The sequence below is a fragment of the Coturnix japonica genome, chromosome Z (assembly GCF_054131305.1).
Source record: "Coturnix japonica strain WE chromosome Z, WE-NBRP24, whole genome shotgun sequence".
Classification (NCBI taxonomy): Eukaryota; Metazoa; Chordata; class Aves; order Galliformes; family Phasianidae; genus Coturnix; species Coturnix japonica.
This window is the reverse complement of record NC_140702.1, coordinates 12,737,432-12,757,328: the sequence shown is the minus strand read 5'-3', so window position 1 is coordinate 12,757,328 and position 19,897 is coordinate 12,737,432. Positions and strand designations below refer to the sequence as shown.

Sequence of the window (19,897 nt, the reverse complement as noted above, 5' to 3'; positions counted from 1 at the left end):
TGTAAGGGCGGATGGGAAAGTTAGAAAATAACAACTTGTGAAGGTATATAAGGGATGTGAGAACTTGTAATAAACGATTTGGATGGTTCACATCTGAGTCCGTGCCTCAGACGCTGCACTGTTGTTTCTAAGTAAAGGTGTGAAATCACAGGAACTTGCAGGCGCTTCTGGAGATGATGTAGGAGAGCCTTCAAGAGAGATTTTGTTAGGGATGGGAAGGACATGACCAGTCAGGTCATGAGTATTTCCAGACGCTGAGAATCCATAGCCTTATGGAGAAGCCTGCCCAAGGATTGGAGCAGGGTGATCTCCTCCAACCTAACCCATTCATTTTGAGATGAAACAAGCTCCTGAAGTTACAGCGAAGCTGGCTTTGGAGCTTAGGAGCTCACAGTCACAAGCACCTGACTTTAAGCATGAGCCTTTCACCCAGCATACTTGTGTTCATGTTGCGAGCCTGTGTTGAAAAAATCCTCTCTTTCTTTCCTTGCAGGGTTGTAAAGTGGTGGGCTGTGCTGGCTCAGATAGCAAGGTTGCATATCTGAAAAAAATAGGCTTTGATGAAGCCTTCAATTACAAGACGGTTTCTTCCTTGGATGAAGCACTGCGTAAAGCCTCTCCTGATGGCTATGACTGCTTCTTTGACAACGCGAGTTCAGAAAGATCCCTGCCCTCAGCAGGCTGTTAATTTCTTTAGCCTATTGCAGGAACTCGATACTGAGTTCCATCTAACTGAGACATGGTTCCCGTAAGATCTTACAGCTTACTTGTTCCATTCTTGACTTTTTTTCTTCTTTTTCTGACACTACTAGAAGTGATATTCCATATATGCGGTAACACATTTCTACTTCTTATTTGAGATCAACTTGTATCACACTTACTAATACAACAGTATAGTTCATAACTACTTTTATTTTAAGAACTAAACTAAGAACTAAACTAAGAACTAAACTAAGAATTAAACTAATGATGGTGATGTTTCTGGTGGTTCCTGTGCCTTTCAGGAAGTGCCATGGTGTCTGCTGCTCTTCCTTCATAGGCTCTCCACACTTGGACTTCTCCTTTCCCTCTTTTCCTCAGGTTCTCCATCCCAGCTCACTGGGTAGTCTGCAAGGCTGCAAAGGTATTTGTAGTAATCACTGGATGTTGGTATATCGGTGCCGCATTTTTCCTCCGTGCTGGTGTTTTGCTTCTCCGGTTTTTCTACGTGCCGAGTTTTGCACTTTCTTTTTCCTCCAGGCTTTTCACGTCTTCTTCTTGCCTCTGCAGAGGGACTATTTGATCTGGAGCGTGACCGACTCCTTGATCTGCATCGTCTGTAATTGGAGTCATCTCCCTCATGTAGTCCCATCTGACCTTGCAGATTTGTCCCTTCTGTGAAGGCCTGGGACTTGAATTCTGGCTCAGTAGGCTTCTGTGAAGAGTGAGCTTCAGAATAAGTCCTCTTCCTGCAGGAGGGGCTGTCTCTGCCTGTCTTTGGACTGTCACGCTTGTATTTGCTGCAGTGGCTGTCTCCTCTGTTGTGATGATCATTGTCTTGGCTGCTTTGTCCACGGCCTTTGTGATATGGTCTGCTGGAATCTCTGGCTGCAGTGTTCTTATGGCTACCGGAGCCTCCATGGCTTTCTTGAAAGGGGCTCATTCCATGAGACCTTGACTTCTTTCTTTTTTCGTCCCGATGTTTGCTGCCATCTCTGCTTCTTGAGCGCTTCCTTTTAAGATTGTGTTCACTGTGACACTTCCGAGGCTGCAGCTTAATTCTCTTCCAAGTATAGTTCTTGGCAGTGCTCTCCTTCTGAGGAGCTGCGGTTGCGCCGTACTCTTTTAAAATAGAGGATGAAGGCCCTGGAGTTTCATCATCCCAGGGACTCTGACCAACAGCAGAAACAGGTGAGCTGGGCTTCGACCCAGGAATATCAGTAACTGCTGAGTTTGAGCCACTTCCTTCATCCCGTGGTGGTGCGAGATATTTGTAGTCCAGCAGACCATTCTTGTACTTGTTCAGAATGCTTTGGGTAAGAGCGCTGGTGCTGGGATAGGGGGAATCATAATCTTCTGGAGGCGGGACTTTGTATTCTTGAAAGTCATTGTCAGCACGGATTGAATGAAAGATGGAATTGAAGGGCATCGTGCAGACTGGGCAGTCCGCTGTGATTCTTGACCGATCCAGGATACAACGGAAGCAGAAACTGTGCCAGCAAGTATCTGGGCGGGCAACATTGTCCAGTTTGTTGGAGCAAATAGGACACTTGGAGTCAGGAGAAGTGTCTGTAGTCATGGTCTACAGCTTCTGGATGTTAACTTTGGGCTAAGAGCTGCTGTCCTCTACAAACAGGCTATGGAAGCTCTGTTCTACAAAAAAAGGAGACAAAAATATGTGCTCTTAATTCCCAAGAGAAATAAAGTATTAAACTCTAGGTGCAGAAACATGCAACAGCCAACATTAATGCCAGCCTTAGTCCTGAGACACAACCAACCGAAGAAGCAGCGCAACGTAACAGCTTCATGTACAGTCTTTGCAGCAATGTTGGTTTTTTCAGTGCTGCAGGGTTGAATCATGCTGGCAGATGTCTCTCTAGCAGGCAAGAACTCTTGTCTTCCCTCCCCACTCCCAGGTGACCACTTTGGCATGATCAGGAACTTTAGGATTCACATAGAACCTTCCCAAACCCACTTCCGAAAGAGACCATCACTTACATGTGAAAAACAGGAGCAGCTTCCTCTGTCTTTTGAGAAATTAGGCTCGCCGACTGTCTCTGTGCGTCCAGCTGGGCTAACAGCACCGAGTGAAGCACACGCTGATGAAAGTCCGCTAGTAACTGGTCTTGCCTTTATGACGTCAGTAGCTACGTCATAGAACGTCAACCCCTGCAACCGCCCTATAACGAAATCTTAAAACTATGTTGAAATGACTGCTTTTTTACACCGAATTGGGTGTAATCAATCCTAAAAAAGGTTCTCTTTTACTTTTGGGATCTCTGTTGTGTGGGGATACAAGAAAAGCTGTTCAGAGCAGCAGCTGTGGAGCAAGATAAACAGCATGAGAACCAAGGACACCTCTGCAAGGAGAAGAAGAGTCTCACAGCTCTGATTGGATATGTGCCTGCATGGACAGTTGCAAAGTGTTTTGTAGAATGCTTTGTTGACATGTAAGGTGTTTGGGAAAGTTGTAAGGGCGGATGGGAAAGTTAGAAAATAACAACTTGTGAAGGTATATAAGGGATGTGAGAACTTGTAATAAACGATTTGGATGGTTCACATCTGAGTCCGTGCCTCAGACGCTGCACTGTTGTTTCTAAGTAAAGGTGTGAAATCACAGGAACTTGCAGGCGCTTCTGGAGATGATGTAGGAGAGCCTTCAAGAGAGATTTTGTTAGGGATGGGAAGGACATGACCAGTCAGGTCATGAGTATTTCCAGACGCTGAGAATCCATAGCCTTATGGAGAAGCCTGCCCAAGGATTGGAGCAGGGCGATCTCCTCCAACCTAACCCATTCATTTTGAGATGAAACAAGCTCCTGAAGTTACAGCGAAGCTGGCTTTGGAGCTTAGGAGCTCACAGTCACAAGCACCTGACTTTAAGCATGAGCCTTTCACCCAGCATACTTGTGTTCATGTTGCGAGCCTGTGTTGAAAAAATCCTCTCTTTCTTTCCTTGCAGGGTTGTAAAGTGGTGGGCTGTGCTGGCTCAGATAGCAAGGTTGCATATCTGAAAAAAATAGGCTTTGATGAAGCCTTCAATTACAAGACGGTTTCTTCCTTGGATGAAGCACTGCGTAAAGCCTCTCCTGATGGCTATGACTGCTTCTTTGACAACGCGAGTTCAGAAAGATCCCTGCCCTCAGCAGGCTGTTAATTTCTTTAGCCTATTGCAGGAACTCGATACTGAGTTCCATCTAACTGAGACATGGTTCCCGTAAGATCTTACAGCTTACTTGTTCCATTCTTGACTTTTTTTCTTCTTTTTCTGACACTACTAGAAGTGATATTCCATATATGCGGTAACACATTTCTACTTCTTATTTGAGATCAACTTGTATCACACTTACTAATACAACAGTATAGTTCATAACTACTTTTATTTTAAGAACTAAACTAAGAACTAAACTAAGAACTAAACTAAGAATTAAACTAATGATGGTGATGTTTCTGGTGGTTCCTGTGCCTTTCAGGAAGTGCCATGGTGTCTGCTGCTCTTCCTTCATAGGCTCTCCACACTTGGACTTCTCCTTTCCCTCTTTTCCTCAGGTTCTCCATCCCAGCTCACTGGGTAGTCTGCAAGGCTGCAAAGGTATTTGTAGTAATCACTGGATGTTGGTATATCGGTGCCGCATTTTTCCTCCGTGCTGGTGTTTTGCTTCTCCGTTTTTTCTACGTGCCGAGTTTTGCACTTTCTTTTTCCTCCAGGCTTTTCACGTCTTCTTCTTGCCTCTGCAGAGGGACTATTTGATCTGGAGCGTGACCGACTCCTTGATCTGCATCGTCTGTAATTGGAGTCATCTCCCTCATGTAGTCCCATCTGACCTTGCAGATCTGTCCCTTCTGTGAAGGCCTGGGACTTGAATTCTGGCTCAGTAGGCTTCTGTGAAGAGTGAGCTTCAGAATAAGTCCTCTTCCTGCAGGAGGGGCTGTCTCTGCCTGTCTTTGGACTGTCACGCTTGTATTTGCTGCAGTGGCTGTCTCCTCTGTTGTGATGATCATTGTCTTGGCTGCTTTGTCCACGGCCTTTGTGATATGGTCTGCTGGAATCTCTGGCTGCAGTGTTCTTATGGCTACCGGAGCCTCCATGGCTTTCTTGAAAGGGGCTCATTCCATGAGACCTTGACTTCTTTCTTTTTTCGTCCCGATGTTTGCTGCCATCTCTGCTTCTTGAGCGCTTCCTTTTAAGATTGTGTTCACTGTGACACTTCCGAGGCTGCAGCTTAATTCTCTTCCAAGTATAGTTCTTGGCAGTGCTCTCCTTCTGAGGAGCTGCGGTTGCGCCGTACTCTTTTAAAATAGAGGATGAAGGCCCTGGAGTTTCATCATCCCAGGGACTCTGACCAACAGCAGAAACAGGTGAGCTGGGCTTCGACCCAGGAATATCAGTAACTGCTGAGTTTGAGCCACTTCCTTCATCCCGTGGTGGTGCGAGATATTTGTAGTCCAGCAGACCATTCTTGTACTTGTTCAGAATGCTTTGGGTAAGAGCGCTGGTGCTGGGATAGGGGGAATCATAATCTTCTGGAGGCGGGACTTTGTATTCTTGAAAGTCATTGTCAGCACGGATTGAATGAAAGATGGAATTGAAGGGCATCGTGCAGACTGGGCAGTCCGCTGTGATTCTTGACCGATCCAGGATACAACGGAAGCAGAAACTGTGCCAGCAAGTATCTGGGCGGGCAACATTGTCCAGTTTGTTGGAGCAAATAGGACACTTGGAGTCAGGAGAAGTGTCTGTAGTCATGGTCTACAGCTTCTGGATGTTAACTTTGGGCTAAGAGCTGCTGTCCTCTACAAACAGGCTATGGAAGCTCTGTTCTACAAAAAAAGGAGACAAAAATATGTGCTCTTAATTCCCAAGAGAAATAAAGTATTAAACTCTAGGTGCAGAAACGTGCAACAGCCAACATTAATGCCAGCCTTAGTCCTGAGACACAACCAACCGAAGAAGCAGCGCAACGTAACAGCTTCATGTACAGTCTTTGCAGCAATGTTGGTTTTTTCAGTGCTGCAGGGTTGAATCATGCTGGCAGATGTCTCTCTAGCAGGCAAGAACTCTTGTCTTCCCTCCCCACTCCCAGGTGACCACTTTGGCATGATCAGGAACTTTAGGATTCACATAGAACCTTCCCAAACCCACTTCCGAAAGAGACCATCACTTACATGTGAAAAACAGGAGCAGCTTCCTCTGTCTTTTGAGAAATTAGGCTCGCCGACTGTCTCTGTGCGTCCAGCTGGGCTAACAGCACCGAGTGAAGCACACGCTGATGAAAGTCCGCTAGTAACTGGTCTTGCCTTTATGACGTCAGTAGCTACGTCATAGAACGTCAACCCCTGCAACCGCCCTATAACGAAATCTTAAAACTATGTTGAAATGACTGCTTTTTTACACCGAATTGGGTGTAATCAATCCTAAAAAAGGTTCTCTTTTACTTTTGGGATCTCTGTTGTGTGGGGATACAAGAAAAGCTGTTCAGAGCAGCAGCTGTGGAGCAAGATAAACAGCATGAGAACCAAGGACACCTCTGCAAGGAGAAGAAGAGTCTCACAGCTCTGATTGGATATGTGCCTGCATGGACAGTTGCAAAGTGTTTTGTAGAATGCTTTGTTGACATGTAAGGTGTTTGGGAAAGTTGTAAGGGCGGATGGGAAAGTTAGAAAATAACAACTTGTGAAGGTATATAAGGGATGTGAGAACTTGTAATAAACGATTTGGATGGTTCACATCTGAGTCCGTGCCTCAGACGCTGCACTGTTGTTTCTAAGTAAAGGTGTGAAATCACAGGAACTTGCAGGCGCTTCTGGAGATGATGTAGGAGAGCCTTCAAGAGAGATTTTGTTAGGGATGGGAAGGACATGACCAGTCAGGTCATGAGTATTTCCAGACGCTGAGAATCCATAGCCTTATGGAGAAGCCTGCCCAAGGATTGGAGCAGGGCGATCTCCTCCAACCTAACCCATTCATTTTGAGATGAAACAAGCTCCTGAAGTTACAGCGAAGCTGGCTTTGGAGCTTAGGAGCTCACAGTCACAAGCACCTGACTTTAAGCATGAGCCTTTCACCCAGCATACTTGTGTTCATGTTGCGAGCCTGTGTTGAAAAAATCCTCTCTTTCTTTCCTTGCAGGGTTGTAAAGTGGTGGGCTGTGCTGGCTCAGATAGCAAGGTTGCATATCTGAAAAAAATAGGCTTTGATGAAGCCTTCAATTACAAGACGGTTTCTTCCTTGGATGAAGCACTGCGTAAAGCCTCTCCTGATGGCTATGACTGCTTCTTTGACAACGCGAGTTCAGAAAGATCCCTGCCCTCAGCAGGCTGTTAATTTCTTTAGCCTATTGCAGGAACTCGATACTGAGTTCCATCTAACTGAGACATGGTTCCCGTAAGATCTTACAGCTTACTTGTTCCATTCTTGACTTTTTTTCTTCTTTTTCTGACACTACTAGAAGTGATATTCCATATATGCGGTAACACATTTCTACTTCTTATTTGAGATCAACTTGTATCACACTTACTAATACAACAGTATAGTTCATAACTACTTTTATTTTAAGAACTAAACTAAGAACTAAACTAAGAACTAAACTAAGAATTAAACTAATGATGGTGATGTTTCTGGTGGTTCCTGTGCCTTTCAGGAAGTGCCATGGTGTCTGCTGCTCTTCCTTCATAGGCTCTCCACACTTGGACTTCTCCTTTCCCTCTTTTCCTCAGGTTCTCCATCCCAGCTCACTGGGTAGTCTGCAAGGCTGCAAAGGTATTTGTAGTAATCACTGGATGTTGGTATATCGGTGCCGCATTTTTCCTCCGTGCTGGTGTTTTGCTTCTCCGTTTTTTCTACGTGCCGAGTTTTGCACTTTCTTTTTCCTCCAGGCTTTTCACGTCTTCTTCTTGCCTCTGCAGAGGGACTATTTGATCTGGAGCGTGACCGACTCCTTGATCTGCATCGTCTGTAATTGGAGTCATCTCCCTCATGTAGTCCCATCTGACCTTGCAGATCTGTCCCTTCTGTGAAGGCCTGGGACTTGAATTCTGGCTCAGTAGGCTTCTGTGAAGAGTGAGCTTCAGAATAAGTCCTCTTCCTGCAGGAGGGGCTGTCTCTGCCTGTCTTTGGACTGTCACGCTTGTATTTGCTGCAGTGGCTGTCTCCTCTGTTGTGATGATCATTGTCTTGGCTGCTTTGTCCACGGCCTTTGTGATATGGTCTGCTGGAATCTCTGGCTGCAGTGTTCTTATGGCTACCGGAGCCTCCATGGCTTTCTTGAAAGGGGCTCATTCCATGAGACCTTGACTTCTTTCTTTTTTCGTCCCGATGTTTGCTGCCATCTCTGCTTCTTGAGCGCTTCCTTTTAAGATTGTGTTCACTGTGACACTTCCGAGGCTGCAGCTTAATTCTCTTCCAAGTATAGTTCTTGGCAGTGCTCTCCTTCTGAGGAGCTGCGGTTGCGCCGTACTCTTTTAAAATAGAGGATGAAGGCCCTGGAGTTTCATCATCCCAGGGACTCTGACCAACAGCAGAAACAGGTGAGCTGGGCTTCGACCCAGGAATATCAGTAACTGCTGAGTTTGAGCCACTTCCTTCATCCCGTGGTGGTGCGAGATATTTGTAGTCCAGCAGACCATTCTTGTACTTGTTCAGAATGCTTTGGGTAAGAGCGCTGGTGCTGGGATAGGGGGAATCATAATCTTCTGGAGGCGGGACTTTGTATTCTTGAAAGTCATTGTCAGCACGGATTGAATGAAAGATGGAATTGAAGGGCATCGTGCAGACTGGGCAGTCCGCTGTGATTCTTGACCGATCCAGGATACAACGGAAGCAGAAACTGTGCCAGCAAGTATCTGGGCGGGCAACATTGTCCAGTTTGTTGGAGCAAATAGGACACTTGGAGTCAGGAGAAGTGTCTGTAGTCATGGTCTACAGCTTCTGGATGTTAACTTTGGGCTAAGAGCTGCTGTCCTCTACAAACAGGCTATGGAAGCTCTGTTCTACAAAAAAAGGAGACAAAAATATGTGCTCTTAATTCCCAAGAGAAATAAAGTACTAAACTCTAGGTGCAGAAACGTGCAACAGCCAACATTAATGCCAGCCTTAGTCCTGAGACAGAACCAACCGAAGAAGCAGCGCAACGTAACAGCTTCATGTACAGTCTTTGCAGCAATGTTGGTCTTTTCAGTGCTGCAGGGTTGAATCATGCTGGCAGATGTCTCTCTAGCAGGCAAGAACTCTTGTCTTCCCTCCCCACTCCCAGGTGACCACTTTGGCATGATCAGGAACTTTAGGATTCACATAGAACCTTCCCAAACCCACTTCCGAAAGAGACCATCACTTACATGTGAAAAACAGGAGCAGCTTCCTCTGTCTTTTGAGAAATTAGGCTCGCCGACTGTCTCTGTGCGTCCAGCTGGGCTAACAGCACCGAGTGAAGCACACGCTGATGAAAGTCCGCTAGTAACTGGTCTTGCCTTTATGACGTCAGTAGCTACGTCATAGAACGTCAACCCCTGCAACCGCCCTATAACGAAATCTTAAAACTATGTTGAAATGACTGCTTTTTTACACCGAATTGGGTGTAATCAATCCTAAAAAAGGTTCTCTTTTACTTTTGGGATCTCTGTTGTGTGGGGATACAAGAAAAGCTGTTCAGAGCAGCAGCTGTGGAGCAAGATAAACAGCATGAGAACCAAGGACACCTCTGCAAGGAGAAGAAGAGTCTCACAGCTCTGATTGGATATGTGCCTGCATGGACAGTTGCAAAGTGTTTTGTAGAATGCTTTGTTGACATGTAAGGTGTTTGGGAAAGTTGTAAGGGCGGATGGGAAAGTTAGAAAATAACAACTTGTGAAGGTATATAAGGGATGTGAGAACTTGTAATAAACGATTTGGATGGTTCACATCTGAGTCCGTGCCTCAGACGCTGCACTGTTGTTTCTAAGTAAAAGTGTGAAATCACAGGAACTTGCAGGCGCTTCTGGAGATGATGTAGGAGAGCCTTCAAGAGAGATTTTGTTAGGGATGGGAAGGACATGACCAGTCAGGTCATGAGTATTTCCAGACGCTGAGAATCCATAGCCTTATGGAGAAGCCTGCCCAAGGATTGGAGCAGGGCGATCTCCTCCAACCTAACCCATTCATTTTGAGATGAAACAAGCTCCTGAAGTTACAGCGAAGCTGGCTTTGGAGCTTAGGAGCTCACAGTCACAAGCACCTGACTTTAAGCATGAGCCTTTCACCCAGCATACTTGTGTTCATGTTGCGAGCCTGTGTTGAAAAAATCCTCTCTTTCTTTCCTTGCAGGGTTGTAAAGTGGTGGGCTGTGCTGGCTCAGATAGCAAGGTTGCATATCTGAAAAAAATAGGCTTTGATGAAGCCTTCAATTACAAGACAGTTTCTTCCTTGGATGAAGCACTGCGTAAAGCCTCTCCTGATGGCTATGACTGCTTCTTTGACAACGCGAGTTCAGAAAGATCCCTGCCCTCAGCAGGCTGTTAATTTCTTTAGCCTATTGCAGGAACTCGATACTGAGTTCCATCTAACTGAGACATGGTTCCCGTAAGATCTTACAGCTTACTTGTTCCATTCTTGACTTTTTTTCTTCTTTTTCTGACACTACTAGAAGTGATATTCCATATATGCGGTAACACATTTCTACTTCTTATTTGAGATCAACTTGTATCACACTTACTAATACAACAGTATAGTTCATAACTACTTTTATTTTAAGAACTAAACTAAGAACTAAACTAAGAACTAAACTAAGAATTAAACTAATGATGGTGATGTTTCTGGTGGTTCCTGTGCCTTTCAGGAAGTGCCATGGTGTCTGCTGCTCTTCCTTCATAGGCTCTCCACACTTGGACTTCTCCTTTCCCTCTTTTCCTCAGGTTCTCCATCCCAGCTCACTGGGTAGTCTGCAAGGCTGCAAAGGTATTTGTAGTAATCACTGGATGTTGGTATATCGGTGCCGCATTTTTCCTCCGTGCTGGTGTTTTGCTTCTCCGTTTTTTCTACGTGCCGAGTTTTGCACTTTCTTTTTCCTCCAGGCTTTTCACGTCTTCTTCTTGCCTCTGCAGAGGGACTATTTGATCTGGAGCGTGACCGACTCCTTGATCTGCATCGTCTGTAATTGGAGTCATCTCCCTCATGTAGTCCCATCTGACCTTGCAGATCTGTCCCTTCTGTGAAGGCCTGGGACTTGAATTCTGGCTCAGTAGGCTTCTGTGAAGAGTGAGCTTCAGAATAAGTCCTCTTCCTGCAGGAGGGGCTGTCTCTGCCTGTCTTTGGACTGTCACGCTTGTATTTGCTGCAGTGGCTGTCTCCTCTGTTGTGATGATCATTGTCTTGGCTGCTTTGTCCACGGCCTTTGTGATATGGTCTGCTGGAATCTCTGGCTGCAGTGTTCTTATGGCTACCGGAGCCTCCATGGCTTTCTTGAAAGGGGCTCATTCCATGAGACCTTGACTTCTTTCTTTTTTCGTCCCGATGTTTGCTGCCATCTCTGCTTCTTGAGCGCTTCCTTTTAAGATTGTGTTCACTGTGACACTTCCGAGGCTGCAGCTTAATTCTCTTCCAAGTATAGTTCTTGGCAGTGCTCTCCTTCTGAGGAGCTGCGGTTGCGCCGTACTCTTTTAAAATAGAGGATGAAGGCCCTGGAGTTTCATCATCCCAGGGACTCTGACCAACAGCAGAAACAGGTGAGCTGGGCTTCGACCCAGGAATATCAGTAACTGCTGAGTTTGAGCCACTTCCTTCATCCCGTGGTGGTGCGAGATATTTGTAGTCCAGCAGACCATTCTTGTACTTGTTCAGAATGCTTTGGGTAAGAGCGCTGGTGCTGGGATAGGGGGAATCATAATCTTCTGGAGGCGGGACTTTGTATTCTTGAAAGTCATTGTCAGCACGGATTGAATGAAAGATGGAATTGAAGGGCATCGTGCAGACTGGGCAGTCCGCTGTGATTCTTGACCGATCCAGGATACAACGGAAGCAGAAACTGTGCCAGCAAGTATCTGGGCGGGCAACATTGTCCAGTTTGTTGGAGCAAATAGGACACTTGGAGTCAGGAGAAGTGTCTGTAGTCATGGTCTACAGCTTCTGGATGTTAACTTTGGGCTAAGAGCTGCTGTCCTCTACAAACAGGCTATGGAAGCTCTGTTCTACAAAAAAAGGAGACAAAAATATGTGCTCTTAATTCCCAAGAGAAATAAAGTATTAAACTCTAGGTGCAGAAACGTGCAACAGCCAACATTAATGCCAGCCTTAGTCCTGAGACAGAACCAACCGAAGAAGCAGCGCAACGTAACAGCTTCATGTACAGTCTTTGCAGCAATGTTGGTCTTTTCAGTGCTGCAGGGTTGAATCATGCTGGCAGATGTCTCTCTAGCAGGCAAGAACTCTTGTCTTCCCTCCCCACTCCCAGGTGACCACTTTGGCATGATCAGGAACTTTAGGATTCACATAGAACCTTCCCAAACCCACTTCCGAAAGAGACCATCACTTACATGTGAAAAACAGGAGCAGCTTCCTCTGTCTTTTGAGAAATTAGGCTCGCCGACTGTCTCTGTGCGTCCAGCTGGGCTAACAGCACCGAGTGAAGCACACGCTGATGAAAGTCCGCTAGTAACTGGTCTTGCCTTTATGACGTCAGTAGCTACGTCATAGAACGTCAACCCCTGCAACCGCCCTATAACGAAATCTTAAAACTATGTTGAAATGACTGCTTTTTTACACCGAATTGGGTGTAATCAATCCTAAAAAAGGTTCTCTTTTACTTTTGGGATCTCTGTTGTGTGGGGATACAAGAAAAGCTGTTCAGAGCAGCAGCTGTGGAGCAAGATAAACAGCATGAGAACCAAGGACACCTCTGCAAGGAGAAGAAGAGTCTCACAGCTCTGATTGGATATGTGCCTGCATGGACAGTTGCAAAGTGTTTTGTAGAATGCTTTGTTGACATGTAAGGTGTTTGGGAAAGTTGTAAGGGCGGATGGGAAAGTTAGAAAATAACAACTTGTGAAGGTATATAAGGGATGTGAGAACTTGTAATAAACGATTTGGATGGTTCACATCTGAGTCCGTGCCTCAGACGCTGCACTGTTGTTTCTAAGTAAAGGTGTGAAATCACAGGAACTTGCAGGCGCTTCTGGAGATGATGTAGGAGAGCCTTCAAGAGAGATTTTGTTAGGGATGGGAAGGACATGACCAGTCAGGTCATGAGTATTTCCAGACGCTGAGAATCCATAGCCTTATGGAGAAGCCTGCCCAAGGATTGGAGCAGGGCGATCTCCTCCAACCTAACCCATTCATTTTGAGATGAAACAAGCTCCTGAAGTTACAGCGAAGCTGGCTTTGGAGCTTAGGAGCTCACAGTCACAAGCACCTGACTTTAAGCATGAGCCTTTCACCCAGCATACTTGTGTTCATGTTGCGAGCCTGTGTTGAAAAAATCCTCTCTTTCTTTCCTTGCAGGGTTGTAAAGTGGTGGGCTGTGCTGGCTCAGATAGCAAGGTTGCATATCTGAAAAAAATAGGCTTTGATGAAGCCTTCAATTACAAGACGGTTTCTTCCTTGGATGAAGCACTGCGTAAAGCCTCTCCTGATGGCTATGACTGCTTCTTTGACAACGCGAGTTCAGAAAGATCCCTGCCCTCAGCAGGCTGTTAATTTCTTTAGCCTATTGCAGGAACTCAATACTGAGTTCCACCTAACTGAGACATGGTTCCCGTAAGATCTTACAGCTTACTTGTTCCATTCTTGACTTTTTTTCTTCTTTTTCTGACACTACTAGAAGTGATATTCCATATATGCGGTAACACATTTCTACTTCTTATTTGAGATCAACTTGTATCACACTTACTAATACAACAGTATAGTTCATAACTACTTTTATTTTAAGAACTAAACTAAGAACTAAACTAAGAACTAAACTAAGAATTAAACTAATGATGGTGATGTTTCTGGTGGTTCCTGTGCCTTTCAGGAAGTGCCATGGTGTCTGCTGCTCTTCCTTCATAGGCTCTCCACACTTGGACTTCTCCTTTCCCTCTTTTCCTCAGGTTCTCCATCCCAGCTCACTGGGTAGTCTGCAAGGCTGCAAAGGTATTTGTAGTAATCACTGGATGTTGGTATATCGGTGCCGCATTTTTCCTCCGTGCTGGTGTTTTGCTTCTCCGTTTTTTCTACGTGCCGAGTTTTGCACTTTCTTTTTCCTCCAGGCTTTTCACGTCTTCTTCTTGCCTCTGCAGAGGGACTATTTGATCTGGAGCGTGACCGACTCCTTGATCTGCATCGTCTGTAATTGGAGTCATCTCCCTCATGTAGTCCCATCTGACCTTGCAGATCTGTCCCTTCTGTGAAGGCCTGGGACTTGAATTCTGGCTCAGTAGGCTTCTGTGAAGAGTGAGCTTCAGAATAAGTCCTCTTCCTGCAGGAGGGGCTGTCTCTGCCTGTCTTTGGACTGTCACGCTTGTATTTGCTGCAGTGGCTGTCTCCTCTGTTGTGATGATCATTGTCTTGGCTGCTTTGTCCACGGCCTTTGTGATATGGTCTGCTGGAATCTCTGGCTGCAGTGTTCTTATGGCTACCGGAGCCTCCATGGCTTTCTTGAAAGGGGCTCATTCCATGAGACCTTGACTTCTTTCTTTTTTCGTCCCGATGTTTGCTGCCATCTCTGCTTCTTGAGCGCTTCCTTTTAAGATTGTGTTCACTGTGACACTTCCGAGGCTGCAGCTTAATTCTCTTCCAAGTATAGTTCTTGGCAGTGCTCTCCTTCTGAGGAGCTGCGGTTGCGCCGTACTCTTTTAAAATAGAGGATGAAGGCCCTGGAGTTTCATCATCCCAGGGACTCTGACCAACAGCAGAAACAGGTGAGCTGGGCTTCGACCCAGGAATATCAGTAACTGCTGAGTTTGAGCCACTTCCTTCATCCCGTGGTGGTGCGAGATATTTGTAGTCCAGCAGACCATTCTTGTACTTGTTCAGAATGCTTTGGGTAAGAGCGCTGGTGCTGGGATAGGGGGAATCATAATCTTCTGGAGGCGGGACTTTGTATTCTTGAAAGTCATTGTCAGCACGGATTGAATGAAAGATGGAATTGAAGGGCATCGTGCAGACTGGGCAGTCCGCTGTGATTCTTGACCGATCCAGGATACAACGGAAGCAGAAACTGTGCCAGCAAGTATCTGGGCGGGCAACATTGTCCAGTTTGTTGGAGCAAATAGGACACTTGGAGTCAGGAGAAGTGTCTGTAGTCATGGTCTACAGCTTCTGGATGTTAACTTTGGGCTAAGAGCTGCTGTCCTCTACAAACAGGCTATGGAAGCTCTGTTCTACAAAAAAAGGAGACAAAAATATGTGCTCTTAATTCCCAAGAGAAATAAAGTATTAAACTCTAGGTGCAGAAACGTGCAACAGCCAACATTAATGCCAGCCTTAGTCCTGAGACACAACCAACCGAAGAAGCAGCGCAACGTAACAGCTTCATGTACAGTCTTTGCAGCAATGTTGGTCTTTTCAGTGCTGCAGGGTTGAATCATGCTGGCAGATGTCTCTCTAGCAGGCAAGAACTCTTGTCTTCCCTCCCCACTCCCAGGTGACCACTTTGGCATGATCAGGAACTTTAGGATTCACATAGAACCTTCCCAAACCCACTTCCGAAAGAGACCATCACTTACATGTGAAAAACAGGAGCAGCTTCCTCTGTCTTTTGAGAAATTAGGCTCGCCGACTGTCTCTGTGCGTCCAGCTGGGCTAACAGCACCGAGTGAAGCACACGCTGATGAAAGTCCGCTAGTAACTGGTCTTGCCTTTATGACGTCAGTAGCTACGTCATAGAACGTCAACCCCTGCAACCGCCCTATAACGAAATCTTAAAACTATGTTGAAATGACTGCTTTTTTACACCGAATTGGGTGTAATCAATCCTAAAAAAGGTTCTCTTTTACTTTTGGGATCTCTGTTGTGTGGGGATACAAGAAAAGCTGTTCAGAGCAGCAGCTGTGGAGCAAGATAAACAGCATGAGAACCAAGGACACCTCTGCAAGGAGAAGAAGAGTCTCACAGCTCTGATTGGATATGTGCCTGCATGGACAGTTGCAAAGTGTTTTGTAGAATGCTTTGTTGACATGTAAGGTGTTTGGGAAAGTTGTAAGGGCGGATGGGAAAGTTAGAAAATAACAACTTGTGAAGGTATATAAGGGATGTGAGAACTTGTAATAAACGATTTGGATGGTTCACATCTGAGTCCGTGCCTCAGACGCTGCACTGTTGTTTCTAAGTAAAGGTGTGAAATCACAGGAACTTGCAGGCGCTTCTGGAGATGATGTAGGAGAGCCTTCAAGAGAGATTTTGTTAGGGATGGGAAGGACATGACCAGTCAGGTCATGAGTATTTCCAGACGCTGAGAATCCATAGCCTTATGGAGAAGCCTGCCCAAGGATTGGAGCAGGGCGATCTCCTCCAACCTAACCCATTCATTTTGAGATGAAACAAGCTCCTGAAGTTACAGCGAAGCTGGCTTTGGAGCTTAGGAGCTCACAGTCACAAGCACCTGACTTTAAGCATGAGCCTTTCACCCAGCATACTTGTGTTCATGTTGCGAGCCTGTGTTGAAAAAATCCTCTCTTTCTTTCCTTGCAGGGTTGTAAAGTGGTGGGCTGTGCTGGCTCAGATAGCAAGGTTGCATATCTGAAAAAAATAGGCTTTGATGAAGCCTTCAATTACAAGACGGTTTCTTCCTTGGATGAAGCACTGCGTAAAGCCTCTCCTGATGGCTATGACTGCTTCTTTGACAACGCGAGTTCAGAAAGATCCCTGCCCTCAGCAGGCTGTTAATTTCTTTAGCCTATTGCAGGAACTCGATACTGAGTTCCATCTAACTGAGACATGGTTCCCGTAAGATCTTACAGCTTACTTGTTCCATTCTTGACTTTTTTTCTTCTTTTTCTGACACTACTAGAAGTGATATTCCATATATGCGGTAACACATTTCTACTTCTTATTTGAGATCAACTTGTATCACACTTACTAATACAACAGTATAGTTCATAACTACTTTTATTTTAAGAACTAAACTAAGAACTAAACTAAGAACTAAACTAAGAATTAAACTAATGATGGTGATGTTTCTGGTGGTTCCTGTGCCTTTCAGGAAGTGCCATGGTGTCTGCTGCTCTTCCTTCATAGGCTCTCCACACTTGGACTTCTCCTTTCCCTCTTTTCCTCAGGTTCTCCATCCCAGCTCACTGGGTAGTCTGCAAGGCTGCAAAGGTATTTGTAGTAATCACTGGATGTTGGTATATCGGTGCCGCATTTTTCCTCCGTGCTGGTGTTTTGCTTCTCCGTTTTTTCTACGTGCCGAGTTTTGCACTTTCTTTTTCCTCCAGGCTTTTCACGTCTTCTTCTTGCCTCTGCAGAGGGACTATTTGATCTGGAGCGTGACCGACTCCTTGATCTGCATCGTCTGTAATTGGAGTCATCTCCCTCATGTAGTCCCATCTGACCTTGCAGATCTGTCCCTTCTGTGAAGGCCTGGGACTTGAATTCTGGCTCAGTAGGCTTCTGTGAAGAGTGAGCTTCAGAATAAGTCCTCTTCCTGCAGGAGGGGCTGTCTCTGCCTGTCTTTGGACTGTCACGCTTGTATTTGCTGCAGTGGCTGTCTCCTCTGTTGTGATGATCATTGTCTTGGCTGCTTTGTCCACGGCCTTTGTGATATGGTCTGCTGGAATCTCTGGCTGCAGTGTTCTTATGGCTACCGGAGCCTCCATGGCTTTCTTGAAAGGGGCTCATTCCATGAGACCTTGACTTCTTTCTTTTTTCGTCCCAATGTTTGCTGCCATCTCTGCTTCTTGAGCGCTTCCTTTTAAGATTGTGTTCACTGTGACACTTCCGAGGCTGCAGCTTAATTCTCTTCCAAGTATAGTTCTTGGCAGTGCTCTCCTTCTGAGGAGCTGCGGTTGCGCCGTACTCTTTTAAAATAGAGGATGAAGGCCCTGGAGTTTCATCATCCCAGGGACTCTGACCAACAGCAGAAACAGGTGAGCTGGGCTTCGACCCAGGAATATCAGTAACTGCTGAGTTTGAGCCACTTCCTTCATCCCGTGGTGGTGCGAGATATTTGTAGTCCAGCAGACCATTCTTGTACTTGTTCAGAATGCTTTGGGTAAGAGCGCTGGTGCTGGGATAGGGGGAATCATAATCTTCTGGAGGCGGGACTTTGTATTCTTGAAAGTCATTGTCAGCACGGATTGAATGAAAGATGGAATTGAAGGGCATCGTGCAGACTGGGCAGTCCGCTGTGATTCTTGACCGATCCAGGATACAACGGAAGCAGAAACTGTGCCAGCAAGTATCTGGGCGGGCAACATTGTCCAGTTTGTTGGAGCAAATAGGACACTTGGAGTCAGGAGAAGTGTCTGTAGTCATGGTCTACAGCTTCTGGATGTTAACTTTGGGCTAAGAGCTGCTGTCCTCTACAAACAGGCTATGGAAGCTCTGTTCTACAAAAAAAGGAGACAAAAATATGTGCTCTTAATTCCCAAGAGAAATAAAGTATTAAACTCTAGGTGCAGAAACGTGCAACAGCCAACATTAATGCCAGCCTTAGTCCTGAGACACAACCAACCGAAGAAGCAGCGCAACGTAACAGCTTCATGTACAGTCTTTGCAGCAATGTTGGTCTTTTCAGTGCTGCAGGGTTGAATCATGCTGGCAGATGTCTCTCTAGCAGGCAAGAACTCTTGTCTTCCCTCCCCACTCCCAGGTGACCACTTTGGCATGATCAGGAACTTTAGGATTCACATAGAACCTTCCCAAACCCACTTCCGAAAGAGACCATCACTTACATGTGAAAAACAGGAGCAGCTTCCTCTGTCTTTTGAGAAATTAGGCTCGCCGACTGTCTCTGTGCGTCCAGCTGGGCTAACAGCACCGAGTGAAGCACACGCTGATGAAAGTCCGCTAGTAACTGGTCTTGCCTTTATGACGTCAGTAGCTACGTCATAGAACGTCAACCCCTGCAACCGCCCTATAACGAAATCTTAAAACTATGTTGAAATGACTGCTTTTTTACACCGAATTGGGTGTAATCAATCCTAAAAAAGGTTCTCTTTTACTTTTGGGATCTCTGTTGTGTGGGGATACAAGAAAAGCTGTTCAGAGCAGCAGCTGTGGAGCAAGATAAACAGCATGAGAACCAAGGACACCTCTGCAAGGAGAAGAAGAGTCTCACAGCTCTGATTGGATATGTGCCTGCATGGACAGTTGCAAAGTGTTTTGTAGAATGCTTTGTTGACATGTAAGGTGTTTGGGAAAGTTGTAAGGGCGGATGGGAAAGTTAGAAAATAACAACTTGTGAAGGTATATAAGGGATGTGAGAACTTGTAATAAACGATTTGGATGGTTCACATCTGAGTCCGTGCCTCAGACGCTGCACTGTTGTTTCTAAGTAAAGGTGTGAAATCACAGGAACTTGCAGGCGCTTCTGGAGATGATGTAGGAGAGCCTTCAAGAGAGATTTTGTTAGGGATGGGAAGGACATGACCAGTCAGGTCATGAGTATTTCCAGACGCTGAGAATCCATAGCCTTATGGAGAAGCCTGCCCAAGGATTGGAGCAGGGCGATCTCCTCCAACCTAACCCATTCATTTTGAGATGAAACAAGCTCCTGAAGTTACAGCAAAGCTGGCTTTGGAGCTTAGGAGCTCACAGTCACAAGCACCTGACTTTAAGCATGAGCCTTTCACCCAGCATACTTGTGTTCATGTTGCGAGCCTGTGTTGAAAAAATCCTCTCTTTCTTTCCTTGCAGGGTTGTAAAGTGGTGGGCTGTGCTGGCTCAGATAGCAAGGTTGCATATCTGAAAAAAATAGGCTTTGATGAAGCCTTCAATTACAAGACGGTTTCTTCCTTGGATGAAGCACTGCGTAAAGCCTCTCCTGATGGCTATGACTGCTTCTTTGACAACGCGAGTTCAGAAAGATCCCTGCCCTCAGCAGGCTGTTAATTTCTTTAGCCTATTGCAGGAACTCGATACTGAGTTCCACCTAACTGAGACATGGTTCCCGTAAGATCTTACAGCTTACTTGTTCCATTCTTGACTTTTTTTCTTCTTTTTCTGACACTACTAGAAGTGATATTCCATATATGCGGTAACACATTTCTACTTCTTATTTGAGATCAACTTGTATCACACTTACTAATACAA

General features: G+C 45.6%; 4 protein-coding genes across 4 annotated transcripts; all 4 read right to left on the bottom strand.

The window, feature by feature from the left end:
* Positions 1 to 2,583: 2,583 nt before the first annotated feature.
* Positions 2,584 to 8,382, bottom strand: LOC146753754 (uncharacterized). The gene has a single exon (XM_085530216.1). The coding sequence runs from the start codon at positions 5,444 to 5,446 to the stop codon at positions 4,202 to 4,204; it is 1,245 nt and encodes a 414-aa protein (XP_085386342.1). The 5' UTR covers positions 5,447 to 8,382; the 3' UTR covers positions 2,584 to 4,201.
* Positions 7,370 to 9,594, bottom strand: LOC146753753 (uncharacterized). Its single transcript, XM_085530020.1, has one exon. It carries the CDS (start codon positions 8,612 to 8,614, stop codon positions 7,370 to 7,372), a length of 1,245 nt encoding a protein of 414 aa, XP_085386146.1. The 5' UTR covers positions 8,615 to 9,594.
* On the bottom strand, positions 9,288 to 14,950 carry LOC146753751 (uncharacterized). The gene has a single exon (XM_085530212.1). It carries the CDS (start codon positions 14,948 to 14,950, stop codon positions 13,706 to 13,708), a length of 1,245 nt encoding a protein of 414 aa, XP_085386338.1. The 3' UTR covers positions 9,288 to 13,705.
* Positions 10,399 to 11,865, bottom strand: LOC146753752 (uncharacterized). Its single transcript, XM_085530225.1, has one exon. The coding sequence runs from the start codon at positions 11,780 to 11,782 to the stop codon at positions 10,538 to 10,540; it is 1,245 nt and encodes a 414-aa protein (XP_085386351.1). The 5' UTR covers positions 11,783 to 11,865; the 3' UTR covers positions 10,399 to 10,537.
* Positions 14,951 to 19,897: the final 4,947 nt, after the last annotated feature.

What these genes read in the sequence shown, in the direction of transcription:
- LOC146753754 (XM_085530216.1), bottom strand. Translation starts at nt 5,446, where the DNA reads ATGACTACAGACACTTCTCCTGACTCCAAGTGTCCTATTTGCTCCAAC.
- LOC146753753 (XM_085530020.1), bottom strand. Translation starts at nt 8,614, where the DNA reads ATGACTACAGACACTTCTCCTGACTCCAAGTGTCCTATTTGCTCCAAC.
- LOC146753752 (XM_085530225.1), bottom strand. Translation starts at nt 11,782, where the DNA reads ATGACTACAGACACTTCTCCTGACTCCAAGTGTCCTATTTGCTCCAAC.
- LOC146753751 (XM_085530212.1), bottom strand. Translation starts at nt 14,950, where the DNA reads ATGACTACAGACACTTCTCCTGACTCCAAGTGTCCTATTTGCTCCAAC.